The sequence below is a fragment of the Pollicipes pollicipes genome, unplaced genomic scaffold (assembly GCF_011947565.3).
Source record: "Pollicipes pollicipes isolate AB1234 unplaced genomic scaffold, Ppol_2.1 Scaffold_4002;HRSCAF=4701_pilon_pilon_pilon, whole genome shotgun sequence".
Lineage (NCBI taxonomy): Eukaryota > Metazoa > Arthropoda > Thecostraca > Pollicipedomorpha > Pollicipedidae > Pollicipes > Pollicipes pollicipes.
In genome coordinates, this window is record NW_023596420.1 from 8,554,644 (window position 1) to 8,579,634 (window position 24,991).

General features: G+C 53.3%; 1 protein-coding gene across 1 annotated transcript; it reads right to left on the reverse strand.

Moving 5' to 3' along the window:
• Positions 1–504: 504 nt before the first annotated feature.
• On the reverse strand, positions 505–24,715 carry LOC119093498 (pleckstrin homology domain-containing family G member 3-like; the record flags this gene model as incomplete). The annotated part of the gene is made up of 8 exons (XM_037216458.1): positions 505–582; positions 4,130–4,202; positions 5,013–5,084; positions 6,661–6,777; positions 9,879–9,979; positions 21,318–21,475; positions 24,550–24,666; positions 24,706–24,715. Coding segments are annotated over 8 exons (726 nt in total), but the record flags the coding sequence as incomplete, so codon positions are not given.
• Positions 24,716–24,991: the final 276 nt, after the last annotated feature.

Sequence of the window (24,991 nt, forward strand, 5' to 3'; positions counted from 1 at the left end):
AGGAACAGGCCACTGAACCGGTTGCCATCCGCCCTCCGAGCCCCGGTCATGCTCATGAAGCTGCCACAAGTGTTGCGTGGGTCCACGGATGGCTGGCTCGCCCGGAGGACATGACTTGCCGCCGGTGCCCCCGCAGGTCCGTTCTGCCCCGCGGGGCGGCGCTCATGTCGGTGCGCGCCACGCTCTGTTTGAACCCACCGTTCCCACCCCGGAACAGTGAATTGGGGTCAGCTCCAGCACGGACCGCGCTGCGGCGGCCGGCCGACCGCAGCGCCGCCGGCAGCGTACGCTGCATAGTACGGAACGTCGGAACTCGAACGGAACACGCGACCTCCGCCAAACGCCGGCAGAACACCGGCCCACCTGTTCCAGAGCACGGGACCGCCAGTTCCAGAACGCTGGACTGCCTGTTCCAGAACGCCTGACTACCTGCCCGGGGTAACGGAACAACGCCGGGATCCGGTTTCCCGTTGCATCTTGGTGCAGAGCGAATCTAAGGCACGCTTACACTGCATGGAACGCTATGAGCACGAACACGTGATCACAAACGAACATCATCATGTTCCTTTCACGTTCCCAATGCTGCCGCGTGGATGGCGGGGGAAACTGGCCGCTGTAATCCCCAGCTCGGCTGCTATGAACAAGCTTAGCCGTCCGGTAAATGACAAAGAAAGAATAAAAGTTAATCAGCTCTTTTTCCCGGGATCGGGGTGGGTAACAAACGGAAGTGTTGGTCGTTATGGGAGCATTGTCGCCACAACGGCGGACCGTGACCTCGGTATTGATCACCGATCAAGCCTGGTCCATTGTTCCAAACCTTACTAGACTTGCCGCATGAACAGTTTCTCAGCCAGACACAAACAAACTCGCTGCGCACCGTATTAATAAGTTTCGTATCGCGATCTTTCTGTCGGCCAGGAGTTTGCTCTTCACGATGCCTTGCATGTTCCAGCCCATTTGACTGCTGTGGAAGACCGGGCAAACCCGAAAGCATTGTAGTTGTTCAAATTTGTTGACGGTGAAAGGCTATTGCGAAGATAGCTTTCCGTTCCTCCCAAAAAAGCACAGGCGTTAACAGTTGTTTGTCACAAATGCATGACCAGCAGTCCCGTCCCCGGATGTCAAGCGGCGCGTGCACGGCATCGGGTCAGGGGCACGCTAGGCCCGCCGGCGGTGCCGCCGCAGCAGCGGCTCCCGCGCACCTCACACCGTCGCCACAGCTGCCGCGATGCCGCGCCGCGACCCCGCCCAATACGATCGCGTTCTGCCAGAGCGCGGCTGTGCCCCGGGGCAGGGTGTCCCTACGGTGGCCGCTGAGCCCCTACGTGGAGCCCCCGCCGCGTGTCATGGGCGAGGGAAGCCGCTTAAGACTGGGGACTGGGTATGCTTCGGACTCTTTTTTAATCAGGTTGCCTGCCGTGCATAACGCTACGTTAACGCTGCATCCTCTCACAGTGCGTGCGTGTGGGGGAGGGGGGACAAGTCATCGAACCTGCCCTCCCCTTCCCCTGCTTTCAGCGCCCCTGCCGCGCTGCTTATGTGCATAGCCCCGCAGGTAAGGACCCTCGCGGGAGGGAGTAGTGGACGTGTGCCGTGTGGTGACGCCACGCGTCGCCGGCCACCTCAGGGGGGGGGGGGGGTGAGTGAGAGACACCACCTCGCACTGGGGCCGCCGCCGGTCGCTGTCCGGCGTCTAATGGCCCCGATTGGCCTGGGGCTGCCCCCCCCCCCCCCCCCCCCGACACCGTGAGAACGCTCCCAGCCGGGCGAAGAGGCGGCAGTGCTGGCCACCGACGGCATCGGCGATGCCGCAGGCCGCCGGAAACGGCAGTCGCTGGCACGGAAGAGGTGCTTGTGCTTGCGGCATTGCCACTTGTGAGTGCCTTGTTTTCTTCTTGTTCTACATCGCATTGCCCTGTAACGTTATCAGCCATGTGGCACTGGATGCGAAGAAAACATTTGGTGCCTGAGTGATCAGAGCAGCATAGGACCGCTCAGTTTTTTCTCCCTTCAATGATTGTCCTGAGACATCAGTGTCTTGAAAATAAACGCTCAGGCGATACGGGTGACGATACCTGGTAACCAATTCGCAATACCTGATATCCTCTAATCTGCTGCGGATCGCCGAAGGGAGCTCCGGGCATATTCGCACCCCGTGGGGCGATATGTTACTTCGCGTCGAGTCCCAAATCGGAGGGCGATGCGCTCCCTCGTGTCGGGTTACACATTCAGTGATGTCTTTCCTCGCTTTTCCCCGGATTCCATGGTTTCCACCTAAAACTAACCTGACTCCTCGACAACGAGATAATAAAATGGATGCTAGTGCTGCGCCTTGCGTCGCACTGGCAATTGTATTTCAGGATGGGGATCTGCATGTACACGTACAGCCTTCACAGGATGGTGACCTGATGTGATCCTGGTGGCAGTTTTCCAAATACACAGAGGTGAATATAGCTGGCTGTTAGCCAGACTACTTGTCACGCTATCGTGGCTTCTTGGCTGCCGCTCAGAGAAAACTGGCTGGCGGGGCACCCCGCCCGGGTTGTCTGCGTCATCGGCGTCACTCAGAGCGCCGGGCGCTCGTTCCACACTCGGCTCCGAGCCCGGACTCAGATGGCCGGGCGCTCGTTCCACACTCGGCTCCGAGCCCGGGCGCGATGCGGGCGAGCGTGTCGGGAAAGCCACCCACGTGACCGGTGATCTGATAGCCCGTGCACCTTTCGCGCCGCTGCCACCCAGCCGCTGGCCACAATCAGAGCGGCCGCTGCCGCTAATGAGGCCGAAACGAGACGTCACGTGACTAGAGGGCTCAGTCCCGTGACCGGTGCGACCGGCTCGGACGAAGGGATTGCCCGAATCGGCGTGGCACTCCGACAAAGGCTTGGTTGAATGGGAAGTGAGCAGTGCTGCATTCCAGATCCGCCCTGATTCATCAGGACGGAGGTCATCGCATACTTGTATCACGCCCCCGGAAGCTCCACAGATTTCATGCGGCAAGCGCCAGATGTGAACGGCTACCTGACTTGTTTGTTTGCATCTCATCGATACAGGGCTTCCGGCACTTCCACAAGCAAGCCTCGAGGGCCTCCGAACGTCTGATACTTTTTGGCAGTCTTCGTCAGCCGTCGAACCAGCGTCGTTTATCAGAAGATTGGTATGCAGGCAAACGTGAATAGTGCATATCGCAACTCGATCCAGCAGCCTGTTAACTTTGAATGGAAATATGCGATATCTTTATCATTTATGGCTAATGGATAAGGCTATTGTTCTTTCGCCTTGAATAACGCGGCCTGCAACCGGAAATGGGACGCCGCGGTGGCATCGGAAGCCGTGGATTAACCGTTTACAAGTCGCGGCAATTTAGCCAATTTCAGGATGAAGGTTTCTCTGTACCCCAATCTTCAAGTCGTATTTGCATTGTGATTTATTTTGTGTTTTCAGCAAACACAGGCAAAGGTAGCGCACTGTTTAACGGTTAAATTTATGTATCGGGCATGCGATCATCGTCAGTGTCCGGTTCAAATGATGAACGCTAACGATATCAATTTGGCTGATGGTTTTGTGGGGCTCGATATATCATTTATTCGATTCGTCCAAATCGCTAGAGTAAACAATGAACCTATGACGGAAAGCAGGCAGAACAGGGTGAGAGGTGATGATACACGGTTTTTGTCTAGTCAGGGCCATGAAAACCGTCCGTTCACGGCAGCTGTGTTAAATAAGAACGCCGCTCCGCAGCCTCGCGCATTACGCCTGTTGCTGCGGCTTCAAGAAATCCGTATTTTTATTGCAACGAGCTGAATGAACGACGACTGTTGGCGTTATTTAGCGCCACTTTTTCACCTCACTAAACGGTGAAAATGATTCGTTTGCTTTCGAAACAGCCGACCTAGCTGCGATGGGCGCTCCGTCGGTTTCTCCGATCAAGCTTTTCACCATCCAATTAGCCGTGTGCTCTGTTGCGAGCGAATGGATTCACACAAAGCATGCATGTCGACAGCGTCGGGTTGACCGGTAATGATGATCGACCAGCTCTGTACGCCCAACCCACTGCCCGCTCCGTGACGGCCGACCGGCGCACGCCGCTACTGAAGCCGGAATGGCCGCAGGCTGATCTGGGAAAACTCACCTCACGCGGCGTGGGCGTGAGAATCACAGGTCGTGCTGTGGTGTCTTCCTGGCGCCGGGGGAAATTAAAGGCCCTGTCCGCACCGGTTCGGTCCAGTTTTGTCGGTACGGTGGTGGAATGCTGATGAGCGAACGTGATGCACGCGAGATGTGCCAGTTTGGGTGCAAGATTGTCACAATGCGCTGAAAAGATCGCCCTGAGAACGAAAATAGATCAGTCGTGACCGCAATGTATCTGTTCGGCCTGACGCGTGACCGCTCTCTTTCCATGGGCGCGAAAACAGACGACATAGAAAGGGGTTTCTCCTGTCGCTCCCGCTATTTCACGCCTTCTCATAAGAACTGGTCCAGGCAGGTCGGAGTGGTGGACAGCAGAGTGGTCCCGGCTAAATGGATCTTAAATAGACGGCGAGATTGCAGCAGCATTTGACGCAAACGTGTGTGCTTGTTCAGCTCGGGTAAATAGCACACTTGCTGATTGCTGGGATTTCCAATTCCACTAGATGTAACGGCGCGAAGTGGCAGCACGTTGCACCTGTGGTAGTTACTGTTGCATTGAGGTTTTCCGGATAAAGGTGTCAAGATTGAATATGTTCTCAGCAATTAGTGCGGTGAATAAACGAACTCGGTCTGGCACAGCGCTCCGCCGTGCCCAGTAAATTAAACAGATATAGCAGAAGAGTGAAAATCTGCATTTAAGCCAAAAGGCTGTGAGCTACTGGTTCTTCGCCATAATAAGTGCAGACTTCTAGAACCTTCAAGATAATTGCTCTTGTGCGGCATGCTGCTTGTTACGCGCGTTCTCGATTTTCTGTGACATCAGAAGTCGTGAAAAGGTGAAGAAAACAACGACGTGTGTGAAGGCGACGATGACCCGTCTTGACGGGTATGCCCATGACCTTGACAAGCATGGCCAGCAGCCGGTGGTAGCGGTCCCGCTTAAGGTCAGGTGATGTCTGAAAACAGAACGGACCGTGCCGAGCATCGCGATTCGTCAAACTTTCGTCACCAAATTCTGCCGTTGATCTGAAATTGCGCAGTCGGATGGTAGGGGCCAGGGTCCACTTAACAAGCCCTGCTGAGCATGAGCTCCGATCCCAGAAATTTATCCATTCAAAAACCAGAGGGGTTTAGGTCTTAACGGCACGGCTGTGAACTGCACCGAATGGCCTTGAAGACAGCTTTTTGTGTTCAAAGTTCCATACAACGTGGGACACTCCCTTTGATGAACACAATGAAGACACACATTTACGAAGAGCGTTTAAACCGCTCGAGGAACACAGATAAAACGGCAAGCAGCAATGGAGCACAGCGCAACGAATATCAACTTTGAAAAAAGCAACAGCAAACGACAACGCGGACCTCAAGGTATCAGAATATCTGTACATACGTAGCCTTCGTCTGAGACTGAACATGAACGTCGTCATGAGACCTAGTTTGAGCTTCTTTTTTTTGGTAATGTTCGTTTAGAAATGGTTCATTTTATATTTGGATGGACACTGATTGGCAAATCCCTCCTCGGTGCGCGGCATCGAAATCTTTCTAATTAGCCGCCTCGGCTTTGAGCAGCCTTTAGCACAGTTCCGTACACTGAGTATAAGGACATGAGAGAATAAATAGCCAGACTCTTCGTGTTGTTCTTGTAATGTTCATGATGCGTGATAATCGGGGTAAGTATTTTTCCACACGGATGTAATTCTTGCTCGGACTGTTGTCCTACTCTGGTGTGTTAGCATGCACATGACGTTTCAGCCAGTTGACTGCCCAGCCATCGTCAGGTGTTATGGAGTTGTTAGGGCTGGATGACGTTTCACTTCATAACGCTTGGCGACAGCCGGAGGATTAGCTGGCCGAAACATTGAATACATACTAACATGCCAAATGTTGTATACATACTAACACGCCAAACGAGGACAATGGTATTATTAATTATTGCATTCGTGATACTAATACGTCGCCTCAGTCTTTCTGTAAAACTATAATCATCTAACCTTGTAACCGGTACGGGTCACCGTAACTTCCGGCTTAGCAGCCTGTGTTTTGTGCAGCCATTAGCGCACCTAGTACCGTGCATCGATATTAGTGTGACAGCACGAATGATGGCCTATTTTGATATCTTCTTGATCGTAGTAACTGCAGATATTTCCAGCATTTCCTGGCTTCACGTGTATGAGTTTTTAAATGGCGCTTTTTTATTAATCCTGCGTTTTTCGACGCCACGAGTAAATTTTTAAATATCTAATAATGACGATACAGCAAATATTTGCTTGACAATATAGTTTAACCAGGCCCTCCCAGTATGCTGAAGGTCGATAACTGTCATCATAAGAACTCTTAATTAATGATAAACAAATGAACACACAAAAATGCATGTGGCAAAACACAACATACCAGTACATAAAATCAACATATATACGTACATATGTATACAAATAAATATATATATATATATATATATATATATATATATATATATATATATATGAATGTTTGCAGTTATAATGACACAGTGCACAGTACCGCCGCACGTACCTTGGGTAGTTAGTGCAGTAGTCTGTGTACACGGCGAATTGGCCCTGGTGGCTCACGAAACACTCAGCCACCATCAGCGGATCCAAACCGCACGGCTCCAGAGCACACAGGAACTCCCTAAAACAGAACAGAAACATTGTGCTAGTGAAACCGTACAACGGTAACACGTACGGAGCAGTGTTAAATGTGGCGATGTTGATAACTTCCGGATTATTCTGGATTGGCTGCAGTCGCTAAGAAAAAGCAACAGATGATTGCCCCACTTGAAATACTTGTAAACTTATCATCATATCCTGAGAAAAACTAGCATAAATAGAATTACAAGCGCGTGCATGCCTGCTTCGCTGCGCTAAGTTGAAAGCACAGAAAATTTAGGATTATGCATGTTTCGCAGTTGGATTCACGCTTCTGGCTGCTCTAGTTGCCGAAATATGGCGCAAAATGCGAATAACCCTCGGAAGTGGCTAAATTCATCTTGTTTGTTCATGCACGCGTGACACACAGCTCGTGTGACTTGACAATTAATGTCGCGTAATTGTCTCTCCGATTCCCTATCACGGCATACCGCTCCCCAATGACTCCGTGCCTTTGGTGCTGAGATGTGGCACAACACTTTTAAACCTGTCAAAAATGTGAGATTCATTACTGCTGGAGTGTGTGGGTGTGGCACACAAACCTTGTGTGCGGAAACGTGGAAACACAAGATTGGCCGTTTAATTCCTTATCACGGTAAAACCAGTTCCGTGTGGCTACATGCCCCGAGTGCGGAAATGTGGCGTAAAATGTAAAAACAGACGGAATCAGCAAAGTGCATCTTTACAGCTTGCGTATACCTGGAACGCGGCAAGTGCGACAATATGTCTCACACCGCATGATTGTCCGCTTGAGTGCTTATCGAAGCATGTTATTCTTGAGTCACTTTGTGCTCTGGGTGCCGAGATATCGCAAAAACGTTCAAGCCCGTCGAAATCTGCCAACTAAATATTTCAGCAAATGTGCACCATGATACATGGTCTGTGTTACAGTAAACTTGGATCACCCAATGGCTCGTTCCACTTAATACTGACCCATGCCACTCACGAATCACTTCGCACCCTCTGCCCCGAGACGTGGTGCGAAGCGCGAAAATGGGTGCAAGCCAAAAAAATCCATCTTGCCAGCACGTGTGCGCGTGACACATGGTGCGTGGACGATACCATTTGGCAGGGCACACTTGTACATTCGATGCTCTATCAAAGCGTGGTACTCTCGGGTTGCTTCGAGTCCTGGGTGCCGAGATATCGCAAAAACATGTTAAACTCGTCGAAAAGCTAAGTCTTTAGCTTTACACGTGGGCACCATGACACGTGACACGTGTGACCACTCGTTATCATCTTGTCCGTTTCATTCGTTATCAAAGCGTGCCACCCCCCGGTGTGTCCGTGTCCTGGGTGCCGAGATCTGGCACAAAACGCGTAAACTCGTGCAAGAGAGCAAAATCCACTTTTGAGCACGTGCCATGTCATACATGCGACCGCACCGTTTCGCATGGCACATCTTTTCACGCCACTCCTGGGTCGCTCCGACCCGCCGTTATCGTGATATTGGTGCGGAAAGGTATAATCGGTCGGAGGCAGTCAAATACGGCGGTATGTTACGTGGGTGTCACGTGTTAAGCTGCCGGGAGACGGGGCAGCGCCGGTCCGTCGTGGCGTAAAACATCCGTCGAGCACTCCATTCCCCTTCGCTCATTTGCGAGCGGAATATTGCAAAACGTGATCAGCAATAGGGCGGCAAAGCGACAGAATTCATTGGTTAACACGCTGATGTAGTTTTCAACACTGTTTTATGAACAGTTTTGACGGTAGAGGCTTGTATTAGGCGTCGAATTTTAAAACTGTGCCGCCTGCAACTTGTCTTGCAATTTGCAGAGTAACCGTGCGTTGCACTAACACGAAGCGGGCGCTGATATTGTGGCCGCGGCAATTGTTAATGTTAAAAAACCAAACCCGTGCCTGTGCTCGCACTGGGTGCCGAGCCGTGACTCGAAACGTAAAAACCTGTCGAAAGCGGTCAACTTTATCTTTCCAACACATGTGCATGTGCCACGTGCGGCGTGGCACCACAAACGTGCCACCAATGGTTTATCTAGCCGCGCAACTTTCGTGGGGTTGCGACCCTTATCAAGATATGGCTCCAGAAACGCCTGCGTGTCGGGCCGTCGGCCGGTACTTGTGTGGCCCACGTTAAGCGTATGAAAATTTTGCGACCTATATGCGCTCATCACGCGCTTATTTTTGAGAAATGCAAAATTATTTTTAGACATAGACGCATCCTGCCGGCAGCCCTTGGTGGTGTGAAAATCTTACTGAACATTCCTGACCTTTAGCCCCTGCATGATCTCAAAAAATCGGTGGCGGACACACACACACACACATTGTTCCTTTAGTATAATAGATTTTTCAGCTCTTAAGCAGGCGTGGGCGGTATTTCAATGTAATCCCAACATCCCAACAGCTGCTAATTCACAGTTCGCAGCTAATATCTCAAGATGCATTTAACGCCACAGCTATGAGACCCAGAGGCCCTCGTCGCGGCCTGATCACAGTCCACTGTCATTCCCAGGCGGGGCGGCGCTCGCCGCCGTCGTCCGTTGCCAAGCCATCTGCTGCACAATGACATCACAAAGTGTGATTTGTTGGCTGAGTGCTGCATGACTTCATCTCGTGCGAAATAGTCCTCCTCACAGATTGCAAACTGTCCCCTTATTTGCGGCAGGATTGAAGCGGGCAAATAAACTCAGTTTGCTGTGACAGATACGATGACCTTGGCTGAAACTGCTGAGTGGACTCGCACTGCACGCGCGCGCGGACGCGCTCACGGTACTGCACGCTGATAGCTCCTGACACTTGACTTGACAGCGTCGATGGCGCAGTTCAAAATTATATTTGACGCGTGAGTTTGCACCGACTGGTCACAATAAGTTCGTCACCTCTAATTGCAGAAATCGGAAGGTGTGCTCCTCCTAACCGAAAGAGAGCCTCAGAACCAACAAAAAGACCAGGGGTCAAAAGACTATGACGAGCAAGGGTCGCGGCAATGAGACAAGCTCAGCCCCGATAGAGAGAGAACCCTGGTCCTGGCCCCCACCGTCAGCATCCATTACTAGCAGAGCGCATTACGTGCAAGACGTGCATAGCCGAAATAACCATGACGACGTCTGTGTCGGCGTCACTCACCTGTTACAGCGGTAGATGACCTGGTAGTCTCCAAACAGTAACTCTGTGTGCTCTTCCGTGATGAAAGGCTTCGGGTTTTCCCGCCAGTAGAGCAGATAGCCCTGCGGATGGTCCGCACGGGTCAGGTCGGGTCAGGCACACGGTCCACACGGGGTCAGCGGGTCGGTGGTGGCTTCATTAGCGCAACGGTCTGTGGTTTATGGGACAAACAACAAAGCACGAAGTTTTCCGAAGAGGCGTGCTATTTTAGTCATTTGGAAGGCTGGTTTACAGTTGACAGCACACATATCTCGAGCGCCACATGCAGCAGCCCAGCTTCCAGCTCCTGGCCGTTTCACCACCTCATTCGTCACTGGGGCTTTACGACGCACTCAGCTGCTGGGCCTGTGTGGCGTCACCAGTCTCTCATCCTAGCACGAGTGGCGGGTGAGACGGAACTGAACCCCGTACCTCTGGTTTCCCAGATGCGCAGCACTTGACGCGGACGCGTTAACCCCTATCCTATCGGCACCCGTTCGTAGCTTTCGCAAGGATTCCCAGTTGGAGGGGAAGGGGGGGGGGGGCGAGCGCGGCCGTTGTCCTGTGGTGAACACCGAACCCCAGCTGCCATCGGTTTATTATTGTTTATTTAGGACATAAGCATTCCACAGGCAAAAGCCCAATTACGGAAGCAACCGAATTTTAAAAACTATAAATATACGACGCACACGCACGCACGCACGCACGCACGCACACACACACGCACCACACAACACACCACACACACACACACACACACACACACACACACACACACACACACACACACACACACACACACACACACACACACACACACACACACACACACACACACACACACACACACACACACACACACACACACACACACACACACAACACACACACACACACACACACACCACACACACACACACACACACACCACACACACACACACACACACACACACACACACACACACACACATTACACAATCGCACATCAAGTCACTAAGGGAATGCTCCACGTGCCGGCGAACCTAAACAAATCAGATGGGAACGATTTTGATGGATGAAAAAGTAAGTTGAGGGAGACTGCTGCAAAAAATGGATTGCATACAGTGTGTAGTCACGCGACAAGTCCGTTTTTAACAATGTTGGCGCTTGCAAATGGCTTATGGAAAAGGCCGATATGCCGAGAACGCCGGACGGGTGTAGCCAGTGTGAACAGTGATGTCAGGTGAGCGCAGTCGAGCCTGTGATGATATACGTTGCATAGAAACAAGATGTCAGACTGAGTAAAACTTGCCTTGGTAGATGCTGTTTTGAAGAAAGCGAGAAGATGCTCATAATCCAGTGGACACTGTGACTGGCTACTCGAGCCCCACCACATGAGAAACCGGTGTTACAGTCTTTCGAACCGGGCGAGATGGAAAACGGCAGCACCGCTCCAAACAACGCTACCGTACTCTATCAATGATTTCACATGTGCGTTGAAAGCACAAAGCAAAGTCTTGCGTATGAATCGCGGTTGGTGGGAGCATGACGACATTTCCGCGGTTGGCATGAGAAGGCCTAGCATTCCTGTTTGCTTTTGAGACATTTGAATGTGTGATTGGCAAAGGTGAGTGGTGTCCATGAAGACGCCAAGATCGCGAATCTGCTGGCAGCTATCCAAGCGGTGACCGTCTAGTGCGTATGAGTAGTGAACATGTGACGTGCGGAGGGCGAATGAGACTTAGCACTTAGCTGGGTTCAGTTTCAGTACCTAGTTTTTGGACCATTCCCAGAGGTGATCCAAATCAGTCTGAAGTGTAAGGCAGCCTGCTACGTTGTCGATTCGGTGATAAATTTTGATATCACCAGCGTACATAAGGCACTCACTGTCAATTTGGTCAGGAAAGGAACATCAGCCAGAAAGCAGGCGAACAGCAACGGTCCTAGGATGCTGCCTTCCGGGACACCAGATCGCACTGGAATCCAGTCAGACTGCTTGCCGTTCAGCACTACGCGTTGTGAACGATTGCTAAGTACGACTTCAGCCAGCTGTACGCGCGGCCAGTGATGCAAAAAGAATAGCGAAGCTCGTGTAGCAGAAGAAGGTGATTCTCCCTGATAAATGCTGAGGAGTAATCATTGTAAGATGCATCTGTTTGTTAACCTTTTGAAGTAGATGTCCAGCAGGGTTCAAGAAAACATGAAAGGTTTGTGGTGCAAGAGCGCTTTGGAAGGAATCCGTGCTGGGATGAGGGAAGGGCGGGCGGACGAACCTGTAGCAGGCTACCGCTCACAATTTTCTCCAATATTATTGAGCAGGTAGAAAGCAAAGACACGACCTGTAATTTTCAGGCAGCTTTTTAGACCCCTTCTTGTGCACCGGTATCACAACCGCTTGCTTCCACATGGCAGGAAAGAGGCCTGAGTTTAGAGAAAGCTTGCATATTATTTCTAACGGAACACCTAGTTCCTCAGCACATTCCCTGAGAACTTGGGCACTTAGCCCGTCAGGACCGCAGGCCTTGTGTGCACTGAGATCGCGTAACAAGTGTACTGTATGGGCATGTGGTACGGCAAAGCTGTCTTACTCCAGGCGCATCGAGCAAAGGAGGGTCAGGCAACATACTAGCGTCAGGGTCGCAGAACTTACGAGCAAAACACATATTCAGACAGTTGGCACGCTCCTCATCACCCTTGTATCCATTGCCATCACACTTAAGAGCGGGAGATATGTGCACTGATGGCTTGAAGGACTTAACAAAGAACCAATAACGTTTTGGGTTGTCTTTAAGTCTCGCACTAGACCCAACAAATACTCGCGATATTTAGCATCAGATGCCTGTTTTGAAGTCGGCTCTAGCAGTACGGTGCCTAGCAATATCTTCGGCAGTAGGAGGTCTGCAGTGGCGGCGAATACAAGATCATAGAACAGGTGGTCAGCATCATCAACGCTTAAATCATTTAGAATACGCCAAGTAATAAGCCCGAAAGCAGTTGAAGCCAACCACACCTCTCACTAGTAACCCCGGAAAAACAGCCCCAATCCTCGCGACCGCCGCACCGGGAGCCAGCGGCCGCTGCCACCGGCCCACCGGTGACGTGTCCTGGCTTCGGTCCCGTTGACGCGTTCGCACCCCCGGTGACCCCGGCCGGGTCATGGTACCGGGGTCGTGACCCGGATGGAGGGCCGCTCCAGCCTGACCGCAGTCCGCTGGGCGCGGAGGGCGGCGCCGGCCAGCGGCGCGGCGCGTGGTGTGAATGGACGCAGACCCGGCGGCCCGTGACCTCTTCATGGGCGGAGCCCGGGACAGAGCGTGGACCACAGGTGACGGACCGTGTGAGGCGGTGCTGGGTGGCATCCGGTGGAGTAGTGCTATGTCTGGCAGCGTCGCCAGGTTCACATGAAAAACGCAAGTAACGAATGATCCGCGCTTCATAGGTTTTTTAATGCAGCGCAGTTCAAAACTGCCGAGCCTCATGTCACGACCCAATATTTTTGTGACAGATCGTTGCGGAAGGATGGTATTGTTATAGGCCCCGATAATCGATGGCGGTGTATCTTTACTCCGATACTTTTTACTGGGATAATGTGCATTGAAAACGTTTAAAACAGCATCAACAGCAGTGCGGTAAGGATCTGGCCTAGTGGCAGAGACGTGACCCTACTGCCAGTGCAAGTATCATAGCATGCAACATAGGGAATGTCGCGTTCGGGTCACCGTGCTGAATGGAAATGGACTGTTATCAGGTTGTCATGCAATTTAGAATTGAACCCAGGCAGGGGCACTTCCGTGCGACGTGAATCACATTGTATGCCGTAACTATACGTTCTCGACTTGATCAAACTTGGGAACAAAGCACCTATGGCTCGTGCTTAAAAATGCACGCACACGTAAAGGTAAGGTACGTTTACGCATACGGAAACACTCAAAAATGGTTCATGCCAGTTCAAACACCAGTTCGCTGATTTAGAGGGTGGTGTACTTTACTCCGCTCGCCCCCGCCGCGTGCCGTCCCTGGGTAGACCATCCAGTCAGCTGACGTGCCGCCGCAGCAGCCACAGCTACCGCGAGGGTGCTGTGACGCTCACGATCACAAATACCAAATACAACGTGCCAAACCATAACTAAGCAGTGATTGCGAAAGGTCCATATTGCAAACCAGTGTGCCGCCACTGATGGCTATTTCCCCCATTTTGGTTGGCAATGACTCGGTACCATAAAGCAACATCAAGCCAAAAAACATCCAAAGACAATTTTCAACTTTCTACATCGCTTCTGTGGGGGCCTAAAACCGATTTTCCGTCCAACATGTGAATACAATAAGCAGTGATGTTTTTGTATTGTAATGACCTCAGATCTATGACATATGCCAGCTGCAGAATGTCCGCGACCATCTACAGGACAGCCTTTCTCTAGCTGCCGACTACGCCTTCAGTCAGAACGAATGGCTCAGAGACCATCTGAGGGAGGTGTTCTAGAATGGTCGCCGGTCGGCCGCCACGCCACGCACGTGAGCTCGGTCGAGGCCACCATCAGATACCTCGCGCCCGTCAAACCTGATCACATCGGCTTCCGACATGGCCCCAAACGCTGACCCACGCACCGCAAACCCAATGTCAAAACCTCGAGCTGTGAGCCATATCAGTGAACCAGCTCCATCAGTCGTTTATTTGGGCTTGGGATCGAAAACCTCGAGCTGTGAGCCCTATCGGAGAACCAGCTCCATCAGTCGTTTATTTGGGCTTGGGATCGCATATCTGCCTGGTGGTCAGCGGGCGCTACCAGGCTTTCAAGCAGACATGGAAGGTGTTTGTGAGTGAACGGCGAAGCTGCGGGCGTTACCAGGCTCCCAAGCAGACATGGAAGGTGTTTGCGTGTGAACGGCGAGGCTGCGGGCGTTATTGGGCTCTTCAGCAGACATGGAAGGTGAACGGCGAAGCTGCGGGCGTTATTGGGCTCTTCAGCAGACGTAGAGGGTGTTTGTGAGTGAACGGCGAAGCTGCGGGCGTTACTGGGCTCTTCAGCAGACATGGAAGGTGTTTGGATGTAAACGGCAAAGCTGTCATCACGCAGCATAGCAGAACAGACTATCCCCTCTGTTTCCATCGGGCCGTAGCTCTGTTGCCACTCGCGAGTGTCTGTGTACAATTGCGCCCGTGCTTTCCTACAGGAGCTGTCTCTTAAAAATACATGCACATTCTGCAAGAGGTTGCGGCGCTGCGTAGCCCGTAACTCCACAACTCACATCAGTTCTACAAATACAAATAGCTGTCATTATCCTCGAGACAGCTTCTCTGAAACAGGTGTAGCTGCAATGCAATTCAAATGAGCGCTGCACGTTGTAGCAATTCATTTGTTGATTAGTCTGCACGAAGAACGAAGTGGGAAGCCACGTTCTCTGAGGCGGAGGATCAGCCCCTGGCGCTCTCCACTGACGTGGACTGCCATCAGTCACGCGGAATGTCACCTGCGCGGCAGCTTCGCTCTTCAGCTGGTGTTCAGTGGGACTGCCAATTAACTGGCAACTATGCGTTACACCTCGGATGTCAAACTCTGCCATAAATCTTGGGGCGCTATTTGTGTTGACTTAGAAAGAAGAGATGAGTGGTTCGGAACAGGACACCGTTGAGAACACAATTCCCTGAAAATGCAGATTTGTATTTACAGCTGAGCCACACGAAGGATGAATAATGCAATTTAAGACCCCTTACGTCACCCGGTGACGTAAGCAAAATCTGTACCTCTGTCATATTCCCCGCATTCCCCATCGTGGGCGCCATCTCATCACGTCCAGCGGCTTGTGCTTGAAAGCACGCCGTCCACCCGCCGTGAAAGCTGTTTTAATATTCCCGTCTGGGTCAGGCGTTCTGATCCATCTGATCTGGGCACAACTCCCAACCCAGACGGTTCCTGCGAGCGGCACTCGACAGCGTTCTCCGAACAACTCAATCCACGAGAGAGAGAGAGGACCTCGGGCAGCGGGCCGATCACAGTTTCTCCCAGAGCCACGGCACGCACGGCAACGGAGATGACCCTCCGCCGCAGGCTGCGCCGATGTAGCGGAAATTAGCGACGCACGCACGGGGACTATTTTATACGCGCCGTTAAAGAGCGCCGTCACCGTCGCGCAATTTTTTTCGTCCGTTCTTGGCGTGTTGCTATGCGCTTAACGTAGAAAAGAGAGTTGGCAGCTGGCGCCACCCCCCAAGTGCATGGAATGAGGCTCCGCATATCGGTATTCGAGACTGCCTGCAGTTAAAGAAGTGTTCCACCTTTATGGTGGGCTTTGAACTGAAAGAGTCATTTGAGACCTTTTCGGTTCTGTTCGCAATCCTGCCCTTTGTAGGATCCAAGCCCCTCTAGTTTCTGGGGTACACGCCCGCAAAAATGGGGAAAGGTATACCGGGGAGAATATTTCAGGCATTGGCATTGGCATTCATGACGTCATAATTCAGGCGTTGGCATTGACATTCATGACGTCATAAATAGTCTACTTCCCTATAAAGCACAGCAATAAGTACAAACGAGTTTGTTTCATCATATCTGATGCTTCCTTCAATATCTTCAAATGTGAAACATTCCCTTAAAGTCCCACCCCGCCGGAGCGCCTGGAGAGATTGCCGGATAATGCCATCAGCGAATGTCACACCTCGACGTGCTGTACCCACGCATGTGGGCGCCGCCGTCCTCCTGGCCGGATGATCCCCGCCAGTCGGACGGACCAGGCCGGGGACGGGCGGCGGGCCGAGCGAGAGTTCTCGGGTGCCGGAGGCGCCGGGCGCTGAGTGGGCGAGATAATTTCTCAGCGGGCGGCGCTCTAACGACGTTAGCTGGAGCTGATTGCTGAACCCGGGTATGACGTGGCGGGGGTAGGATTCGACAGACGGCAGGCGCGCCGCGGCATTCGCCGGCGGCTGAGGACACATTCATCTCGTCTCTGGCGTCCTCTCGAGACCCTTCTCAGGGTGAGAGTCTCATATGTTGTTTCGTGTCGGGCCTCCAGGTGGAAAAAGGAGCGCGGCGTGGTCGTTTTTTTGTGAAAATAGCATGCCCTCGCGTGAAAAGAAAAAAAGCAGAACAAAAAACCGTGGGTTTCAGGTCTGATGAAATGAAAAAATCCGTCGAATGACCGATGATGTCAGATTCGTTCATGAAATCATGATAAATCATCCTTACTGTACATCTTCATTGCATTGTGAGTAGCTCATGTTTACCATCATCAGGCATCAAACCGAACTCATTAGCACAATCAGCAGTTTCATCAAGCCTACCTACCAGTTGTTCACTGGGACCACGCCCGTTTCAGTCAAGGTTGAGGTGGGTACGTCTGCCAAAACCTACCGAGGACTGTCATTGCTGGAACGCCAAGAGCGCCGTTGGCCTGGATTAATTGGGTCCCGTCAACACTACCGGGCATAAAATGTTATAATACTTCATGCTGTTATTTGTGCCCAGGGATAAAGATCTGTTGACAAAAAATGTCTTCATTCTCATTTGTTTCTGCTATTTGCGTGGAGCCTCAGCACATCACAAAATTATTCGGCGAAAATTGCCACATTCCCGCACAACTCAATTTCCAACCAGTCTCTCACCACCAATTCCCTACAATCCCCAATAACAGATCCCCTACGGCTCGACCACGACAAAGTCAAATGACCCGCCCACAGCGCCCTCTTCACTTCAGTTCAATCAGCTGATGCGACCGCCGCCCGGACGCTGCGCCCTCCGGCCATCCATGCTTCAGGCGCCTCCCGCACCCGCTGTGGTCGAACAGGGGGAGGGGGAGCTGAGCTGGCACCCAACGGACGCCGCCGCCGCCCGCACCGTGGCTGACGACTGCCGGCCTTGATCGCACCGCCCCGCGCTGCTCTGCCCCACCCGCCGCCGCCGCCCTGTCGCCGGGGGTGCTCGGGACGAAGTCGACTGAAATGGGCGCCTCTGCCGGCCGGTAAACAGTCGGCAGGTCCGTTTCGAGTGCCAGCTGCGCCTGCAGCAGCAAAGCTCTTCGCTCGTCACGCTTTACGAGCGCAAGAATCACGGTGCAAATAGGGGTCCGTTGGTGACCAAATGACTGACGTCAACGTCATCATGCATTTGCGCGAGTAATTGGGTCAGCCCTGCGATCCGTTTCGGGTCGCATGACCGAACCCAACGCCCGGCAATTTCGGAGCCAAAGCAGACAGCATTTTTCGCCTGCGATGGCCTTCTCGATGTTCCGCCGCCAGCTCCTTGCTGACTCACTCACCCCATCGCCCAACGTATCTTGCCTCTGCCAAAAGAAACTGGCAACAAACGGGTCGAGGAAACCGACCAGGCTCGAGGAGCGATGGCAAGTTGCAAGGGCGTTTTAGCTCTGTCACTCGTCCTCATGCGTGGTGGATGCGGCGTCAACATACCGCCTCAATACGTACGTAATGCGTTCGGTCATTTCAAACTCAACGTGCCACATGCGAGCTCATCAGAGTTAAGCACGTGCATGACTAGTGCCGCTAGGGTGTCCTCGTGGCAAAGCGTTGCGGATTCATATCTTACACGGCAAGTGACAGCTTGCCAGAACCCCTCCAACGGACGCGTTGCAACTGTCTTTATAAGCCACATACCCTTCGAAACATGTACTTGGGCTACATCCACTCATGGCCGAGGCATTTGCACGGCATACTTTGCGATTAAACTGCTTTTGTGAGGTCATTTCGATAACGATGCGCATTCTAGCAAGGCAACTCTGGCTTCGGTGCATGGTATAATCATCTGGGGCTATGACAACGTCAGCGTCTCGCCGCCAGATATCCTGCAACGTCACTGGGCCGCTTCAGCTGATGCGCTAGCCGCAGGCGGGCGTCCGGTACCTGACGTCCTTGAACTGGACTGCTGTTGTTTCAACATTCGGCCGGGCTTTTTATGATGCTATGAGTAAATAACGACAAACCGTCATTGTTTGTTTTGGGTTACCCAGGAACACTTCCCTGTGTGCGTAGTTCTGATTGGTGCCGCGCATTCATTGCAGAGTATTTTTGGCATAGCATGCAAATGCGACATTCTCTCTTTCGTCCCTTGCTACAATAACTGAAAAATTTCACACAAAACATGTCCCACCGACCGTTTAAGGTACCTGAAAAAGTTACTTCTTCCAGTGCCAAAGCATAAAATAGAAACAAGTCTAGCAAAGGTTCATAACAGAAGGGGATTAAACCCAAGATCATCTGATACTGCTTCAAACGCTCTGGACCGACCGGTCGCTTCCTGATCGCGTGATCCGCCACGACCCGAGATGTGTATGCGGGGACGGACAGCTTTTACTGTCTGATGGTGGTAACTAGGGCTTACGCCTTGACGCTTTAAACGCTTTGACCCAATGGGCATCTAGTGTGTCTGTGCACTACGTGTACATTTATATTTAAGCCGTACACAACCCTATAATACCTGTCAGCATTTTGGCTGTTTGCGCATGCCGCGTGCGCGTAAATGAGAAGCTTCCTTACAACGTCCTTGTTTGAGCTTGTCAGCAGCATTTGCTGTTCTGCACACGCGACCTGCGATAAGCATTTCACGATTTCGCTACGTTCTGCCTACGCCACTTTTAGTGGTTGTGTACGCGCTGGGCACAGCGTATCAAGAAACTAGCTGGCCCTCCGGAAGCATCGCGAATGGTCCAGGATACATTGTGAGGAGCCTCTGCATTCCTCTGGACGGGATGCGTCTTTGGAGGCATCCACAGCTGACAGACGATATTCAGGTCACATTAATGAAGAAGGACAGACAACTGCAGGCTGTGTTTCCATGACCCAAACCTCATGGCTTCGACGCAGGCTGGCAGCCATCGCCAAGCCATCACGCCAGGTCAATAATCACGGCAGTGAGCCGTGACAAACGCATGAATTATTACGCTGTTTTAAGACGAACCACTGACGTCAAACGCCGACACTGGCAGCTGGCAACGGGTCACATGGCGCACCCACTTCAAGGTCGCCCGCACGGGAAACGATCGATCCCATAGCCCGGCCGGGCGCCGGCGATCAGTTAACCCTTCAAGGTCGTCCCGGGTCGACAAGCCTCAGTGGGATGGAGGGGGGGGGGGGGGGGGCAGGTGCAGATGGTGCGGGCACTGAATCGGCGCAGCTGTCCACTGACGTCAACCCGATGTGACGATTTAGCGCGGGGGGCGTCACGTGATATCTGTACTTGTTAGGGCCGCCGAATGCACAGTTTTAACAAAATGCACAGCTGATTTTTTAAAAAAAAGGCCATGAGTACCTCGGACACGCTCTCTTCAAAGCCTCGCATTCGCGCCTGCCGACGGGCACGAGGCAAGGAGGGACGCGCCGCCTGCGGGCCGCGATCCCCCGCACCACCCGGTCACCCAGGTCGGGTCCGCTGACCGCGGAAACGGGCCACCCGGTCACCCAGCTCTGGCCCGCCGACCGTGGGGACGGGCCACCCGGTCACCCAGCTCGGGCCCGCCGACCGTGGGGACGGGCCACCCGGTCACCCAGCTCGGGCCCGCCGACCGCGGAGACAGGCCAGCCGGGCTTCGGGCCATTGTTTGCCGTCGCGTCGCGCTCGAATCGGAGCCCTCGCCTGATTAGCTGGCTGCGGAGCGGGGTAATCTCTCCGGACAGGCGGGGCCGACTGACCCACCGGCCACGTCAGCGAGAGCGCCGCGACGAGATCAGGCGAGGCTGGCGTGTCGGGTCAAGCGAGGTGACGGCCGCCGGACGGGAGAGGCGACTGCCCGGTCGGCTGCGAGGTACGCTGGCCCCCACCGTGCTCTGAGCCACGGCGCGGTTTACTTGACAGTAACAGACGAGACCACGAAAACGCGAGGTGGCGCGCTATCCCGCTTGGAGTCGCGTTCGGTCCGGCTGTCTCCTCGATTGACAGGGGCAGGCATCGTTGTTCCCGCTGTTTCCCCAGTTGTCAGGGGCATCATCGTTCCCATGATGCAGCAGCAGACTACCAATCCCCGGTTGGAAATGGAAAAATGTTCACCGGACAATATTTGAGGGGTCATTTGGTTCTGTCGCGGACGATGAGAATTTTAATGACACATCGCTTAATGTCACAGATAGCAACACATCTGTCACAGATATCACAGCTTCAGACTTCTAGAGGAACGATTTACGGCGTCCATACCAGTGAGCTGAAGCGGTCGGATCCGAGCACTTGGTGGCCACCTCTGAAGCGCAATGCGCACTTGCCGCCGAGCAAACACGTGACTCACCAGCTGACACAGCAGGAACTCGCCGTCCTCCAGGGCCATTTCTCTGCGCGCACATGTTCGTAATTGATTTGGCGCCGCAACCGAGCTGTCTTCCCTGTTTTCTTGGCACGTTTTCTGACCCAAATCGCACGCCGCCGGAAGGCTGCACGGCGACCCGGCAGTGCCGGAACTGCCCGCGGGCGTGACCTATGGCGGCGTCGACGGACGCCGGCGCTCTCACCTCGATGACCTCCCGCAGGTCGCTGACGTAGACGGCTTCGGTGTGAACGATCTCGGCCACTACGCGACAGGCCGGGCTCAGGCCCACGTCGAAGTGGAACGGGCTGGACGCGCCGACGGACAGCGTCGATGAGGACGACAGGTCGCTCGAATGCCCTCCTGTCGGTCACAGGGGTGTGACGTCACCTTCCGTATGCGTGCACGAGGGCATGCAAAGGCTGCAACGCTAAGAGGGGAGTGAATAAAAAATGAAGAGGCGAGCGAATCCGAAAATTTCATCTGCTCGGCGTTGTGGCTGTTGGTTGACATACCAGGCCGCACGCCTAAAAGTAATGACATGTCTTCACATGCATGTGAATTGGAACACAGCGCAACCGCTAATGAGCGACGGAACGCTGCGCCGCAGATTGAGCGGCGAGGCCCGTACTGTGTTGCTCGAATCGGTTAAGCGAAAGTGGAATCAACTCTGATGCATGCAGTGGTGCTAGAAATGAAGTCCGCCTACAGATGAAGTCGGTATAAAAATCATATGTGCATGTAGGAAATGTGTTTATGTATGGAAAATTCTGAAGCAGGTGTTGATCAATCATAACAGATTTATCTATTATTGATATATCTACACCCATTAATTATCCATGTTTATTCTTACGAAGCTATTGTTTACCGGCGTATTTATCCGTTCGGAAACAATTAAAAAAGACACACTCGACTTCGAAGAAAGGCTACGTATATCACCACAAACGCTTTTTTAGATAACGAGAAGATGATACTTATAATGAGCAGCTGAAAACATGAAAATCAATCGCGCGGCAAGTGATGGGCGTCTGATACAATACCCGAGAGCACGAAGGGCCCGTCCATGTTAGGCCGTTCCCCATCCTCGGCTACCTCGGCTCTGTTCCTGTTCAGATTGGCAGATCTGGCGTGACAAGCACAGCCAGATCAGTGAGCAATCGGGATAACTGCGGACGGCCTGCACCACCGAATAGGAAAAATGACGGCCAAGTAGGCGACCTCTATCAGCCGGGTTAAAGATAGTTCGCCAGACATTTCAGCGCAATCTTATCTGCGGTGCAGCATAGCAAACACCTGGCCCGGCAGCACAGGAAGACCGCGCTCTTACCTTGCCACAGCCACGTGTCCATTGCAAACAATACTACTCCGTCGCCTGCCTGCGATCGCGATGGTGGAACTCGTGAGTACGTCGCAGGGACGGTGGGAGGGGGAGGGGAGTCATGGAATCATGACTCTCCCCCCCCAGGGGGGGGGTCGTGGAATTGGAAGAGTGTGCGATTCGGCACAGAGCAGTACGTAGACAGCGCGATCCCATACGGAGCGTAATAAGAGAAAATGCCCGATACGGTACACAGCTTTTGTCAAGTAAGGTTGTTTATACACAACACCATACCATAAGCGTTTGCGTGAATTTTCATACCTACATTCACCCATGATGCTCTCATCACTTTTTCCGTGGCATTCCACATTAGCGTGAGCTCTTAGGATTTGTCCCTCATAAAATAAACACGAGCTTGCACACTTGGAAATGCCCATACATATCTGAAACACACTGCCAATGTAACACTGTAATGCAATCTATTAATACTGTTCATGTGATAAAGTGAAATCCCTTACGTTAACTTCGTTCCCATAAGCACAATTTTGCCAAGAACAAAAATCAGGTTGAGATAACACTTACTGCCGGCGGGATTTTTTTTTTTAAATGGTGGGCATCGGTCACGTCCCCCGAGATTTCCTTCCAATTCCTTTGAAAATACTCCAGAACGCTGGTCCCAAAACGGTTACATTACTGGACAATTCACCGTCAAATGCGGCGTTATTTCCACTGCGTCCTTGGGGAAGGTGCATTTATCACTTACTATCATTTCAAATATCTGTAGCATCTTGCAAATTGCAAGAATGAGATGCCACATGCGGCATTAAAGTCACGTGAGATCACAGCTTCTTGTGCTCGCGGTAGCAATGCACAGCTCAATGGGAAGTGAGGGGTCGGGCGTTCAGTTGGTGAACAGGGACAGCGGAACAAGGCTCCAGGCTGATCGCAGGGACACAGGGTCCACACTTCAGGGATAGTGACCTTGCAGAGACAGTGGGGTGAACGGCGCACTGGAGACAGGCGTGGCATCACCCGGAGTGTCCCAGCCCTCACCGGGGGCAGCGACCACTCGTGCGACCGCGTGAGCTCCCTTCCCCAGCGCTGCGGACGACGCTCGATATGAGACGGGTCAGGGGCTCAAAGTTCACACCACACCACACTGCTCCCTTACCGACGAGCGAGCGCGATCTTTTGTTTCAAAAAACGAACGCGACGCACGTTGTCACGACCCTTGTAAGGAACCCCAGCGACTGCACTGGTCATATTAGCGCTCAGTGGCCATGGCACAACCGGGATCCAGCTCGAGCCTCATGTGGGAGAACGACACGCTAATCATTCGGCGGTTCGTCACTACGCGAGTGAGAACAGGAACGGGTAGAGGCGTGACGTCAGGCGTGACGTACCGGCAGCACAGCTCACGCGGCATGTGGGGCAGCAACCGATATCATTGGATCGGACGTCACCGGGCCACAACGTCACGTGCAGATAAGCGGCTTAACCTGCCTTGGTTGGGGTATCAGGTGGGTCGCGCGTGACGATTGGTGGGGATCAATACTGACACTTGGTGACGCCCGCTGCACGTTTTGGATCTGGCAGGGTGATGGTGGGTTCGCTTTCGTTTTCACTGGTGAGTACAGGTAAGCTGTTCGGGGCCTGCTGTTCTGGTGTGTTTGCACGTCTTCACCGACGCAACATACGCCTCGGTCTCCCGAAACTCGCTACGAGGCACCGCCAAGGAAAGAAGACTGTGCTTTTTATCAAATCTTCTCTGCGGGTTTCGATGCATTTTGAGTAGATGAAGCACGTTAACAGTCAAATCCATGTTAATGAATAGAGCTCCTACGTTAATGCTCCACGCAGATCCCAAGATGAATGCAATGAAACGCCAGGTGCTTTGCTTGAGTGGTACAGAAGCAAGAAAACAACATCCCCACGAAACAACTCTACATTTCCCGAAAAACAAAGCCTCCGCCGTAGTCCCCAGCTTATTGCCGTCATCCGACTCCTCTGCGGGAGCCGCGCCGCTAATCCCCCCCGGACAAGACAGTTGGCCCGCTTCCGCCTAATCCTCTCCCCCTCCCCTTCCGCCACACCTGCCGGCGCCGGGTCGCGTCCTCACCTGCCCCGGGCGAGGCGTCGTCGCTGTCGCGTCGCTGCCGACGGCGGAGCGGCGGCCGCGGCAGAGAGCCGGCGCCCGACGACGCCGACGACGAGCTGCTGACGCAGGAGAGCGGCCGCGGGCGCGGCTCCGTCGCGCGCCACGCTCGCCGCGCACCCCGCTGGCCGGAGGCCGTGGCGGCGGCGGGCGGCGCGGGCGGGCTCGGCGAGCTGGCGCCGGCGCCGGGCAGGTCGGGGCCTGAGCTGGGCGGGCACGAGTCGATCGACTCAGATAGGCCGCTGTCCGCCGACTCGGACTCGCCGCCGCCGGCCTCGCCGTCCGACGGCGAGACACAGACAATCAGCGGAGCGGGCCGGCGCCGCGGCGGGTGGCTGGTGAGCACGCCGTGACTCGCCTCCCCTTCCCGCTGCTGGCTGGCCGCTCCCGCCGTCGGCAGCGTCGA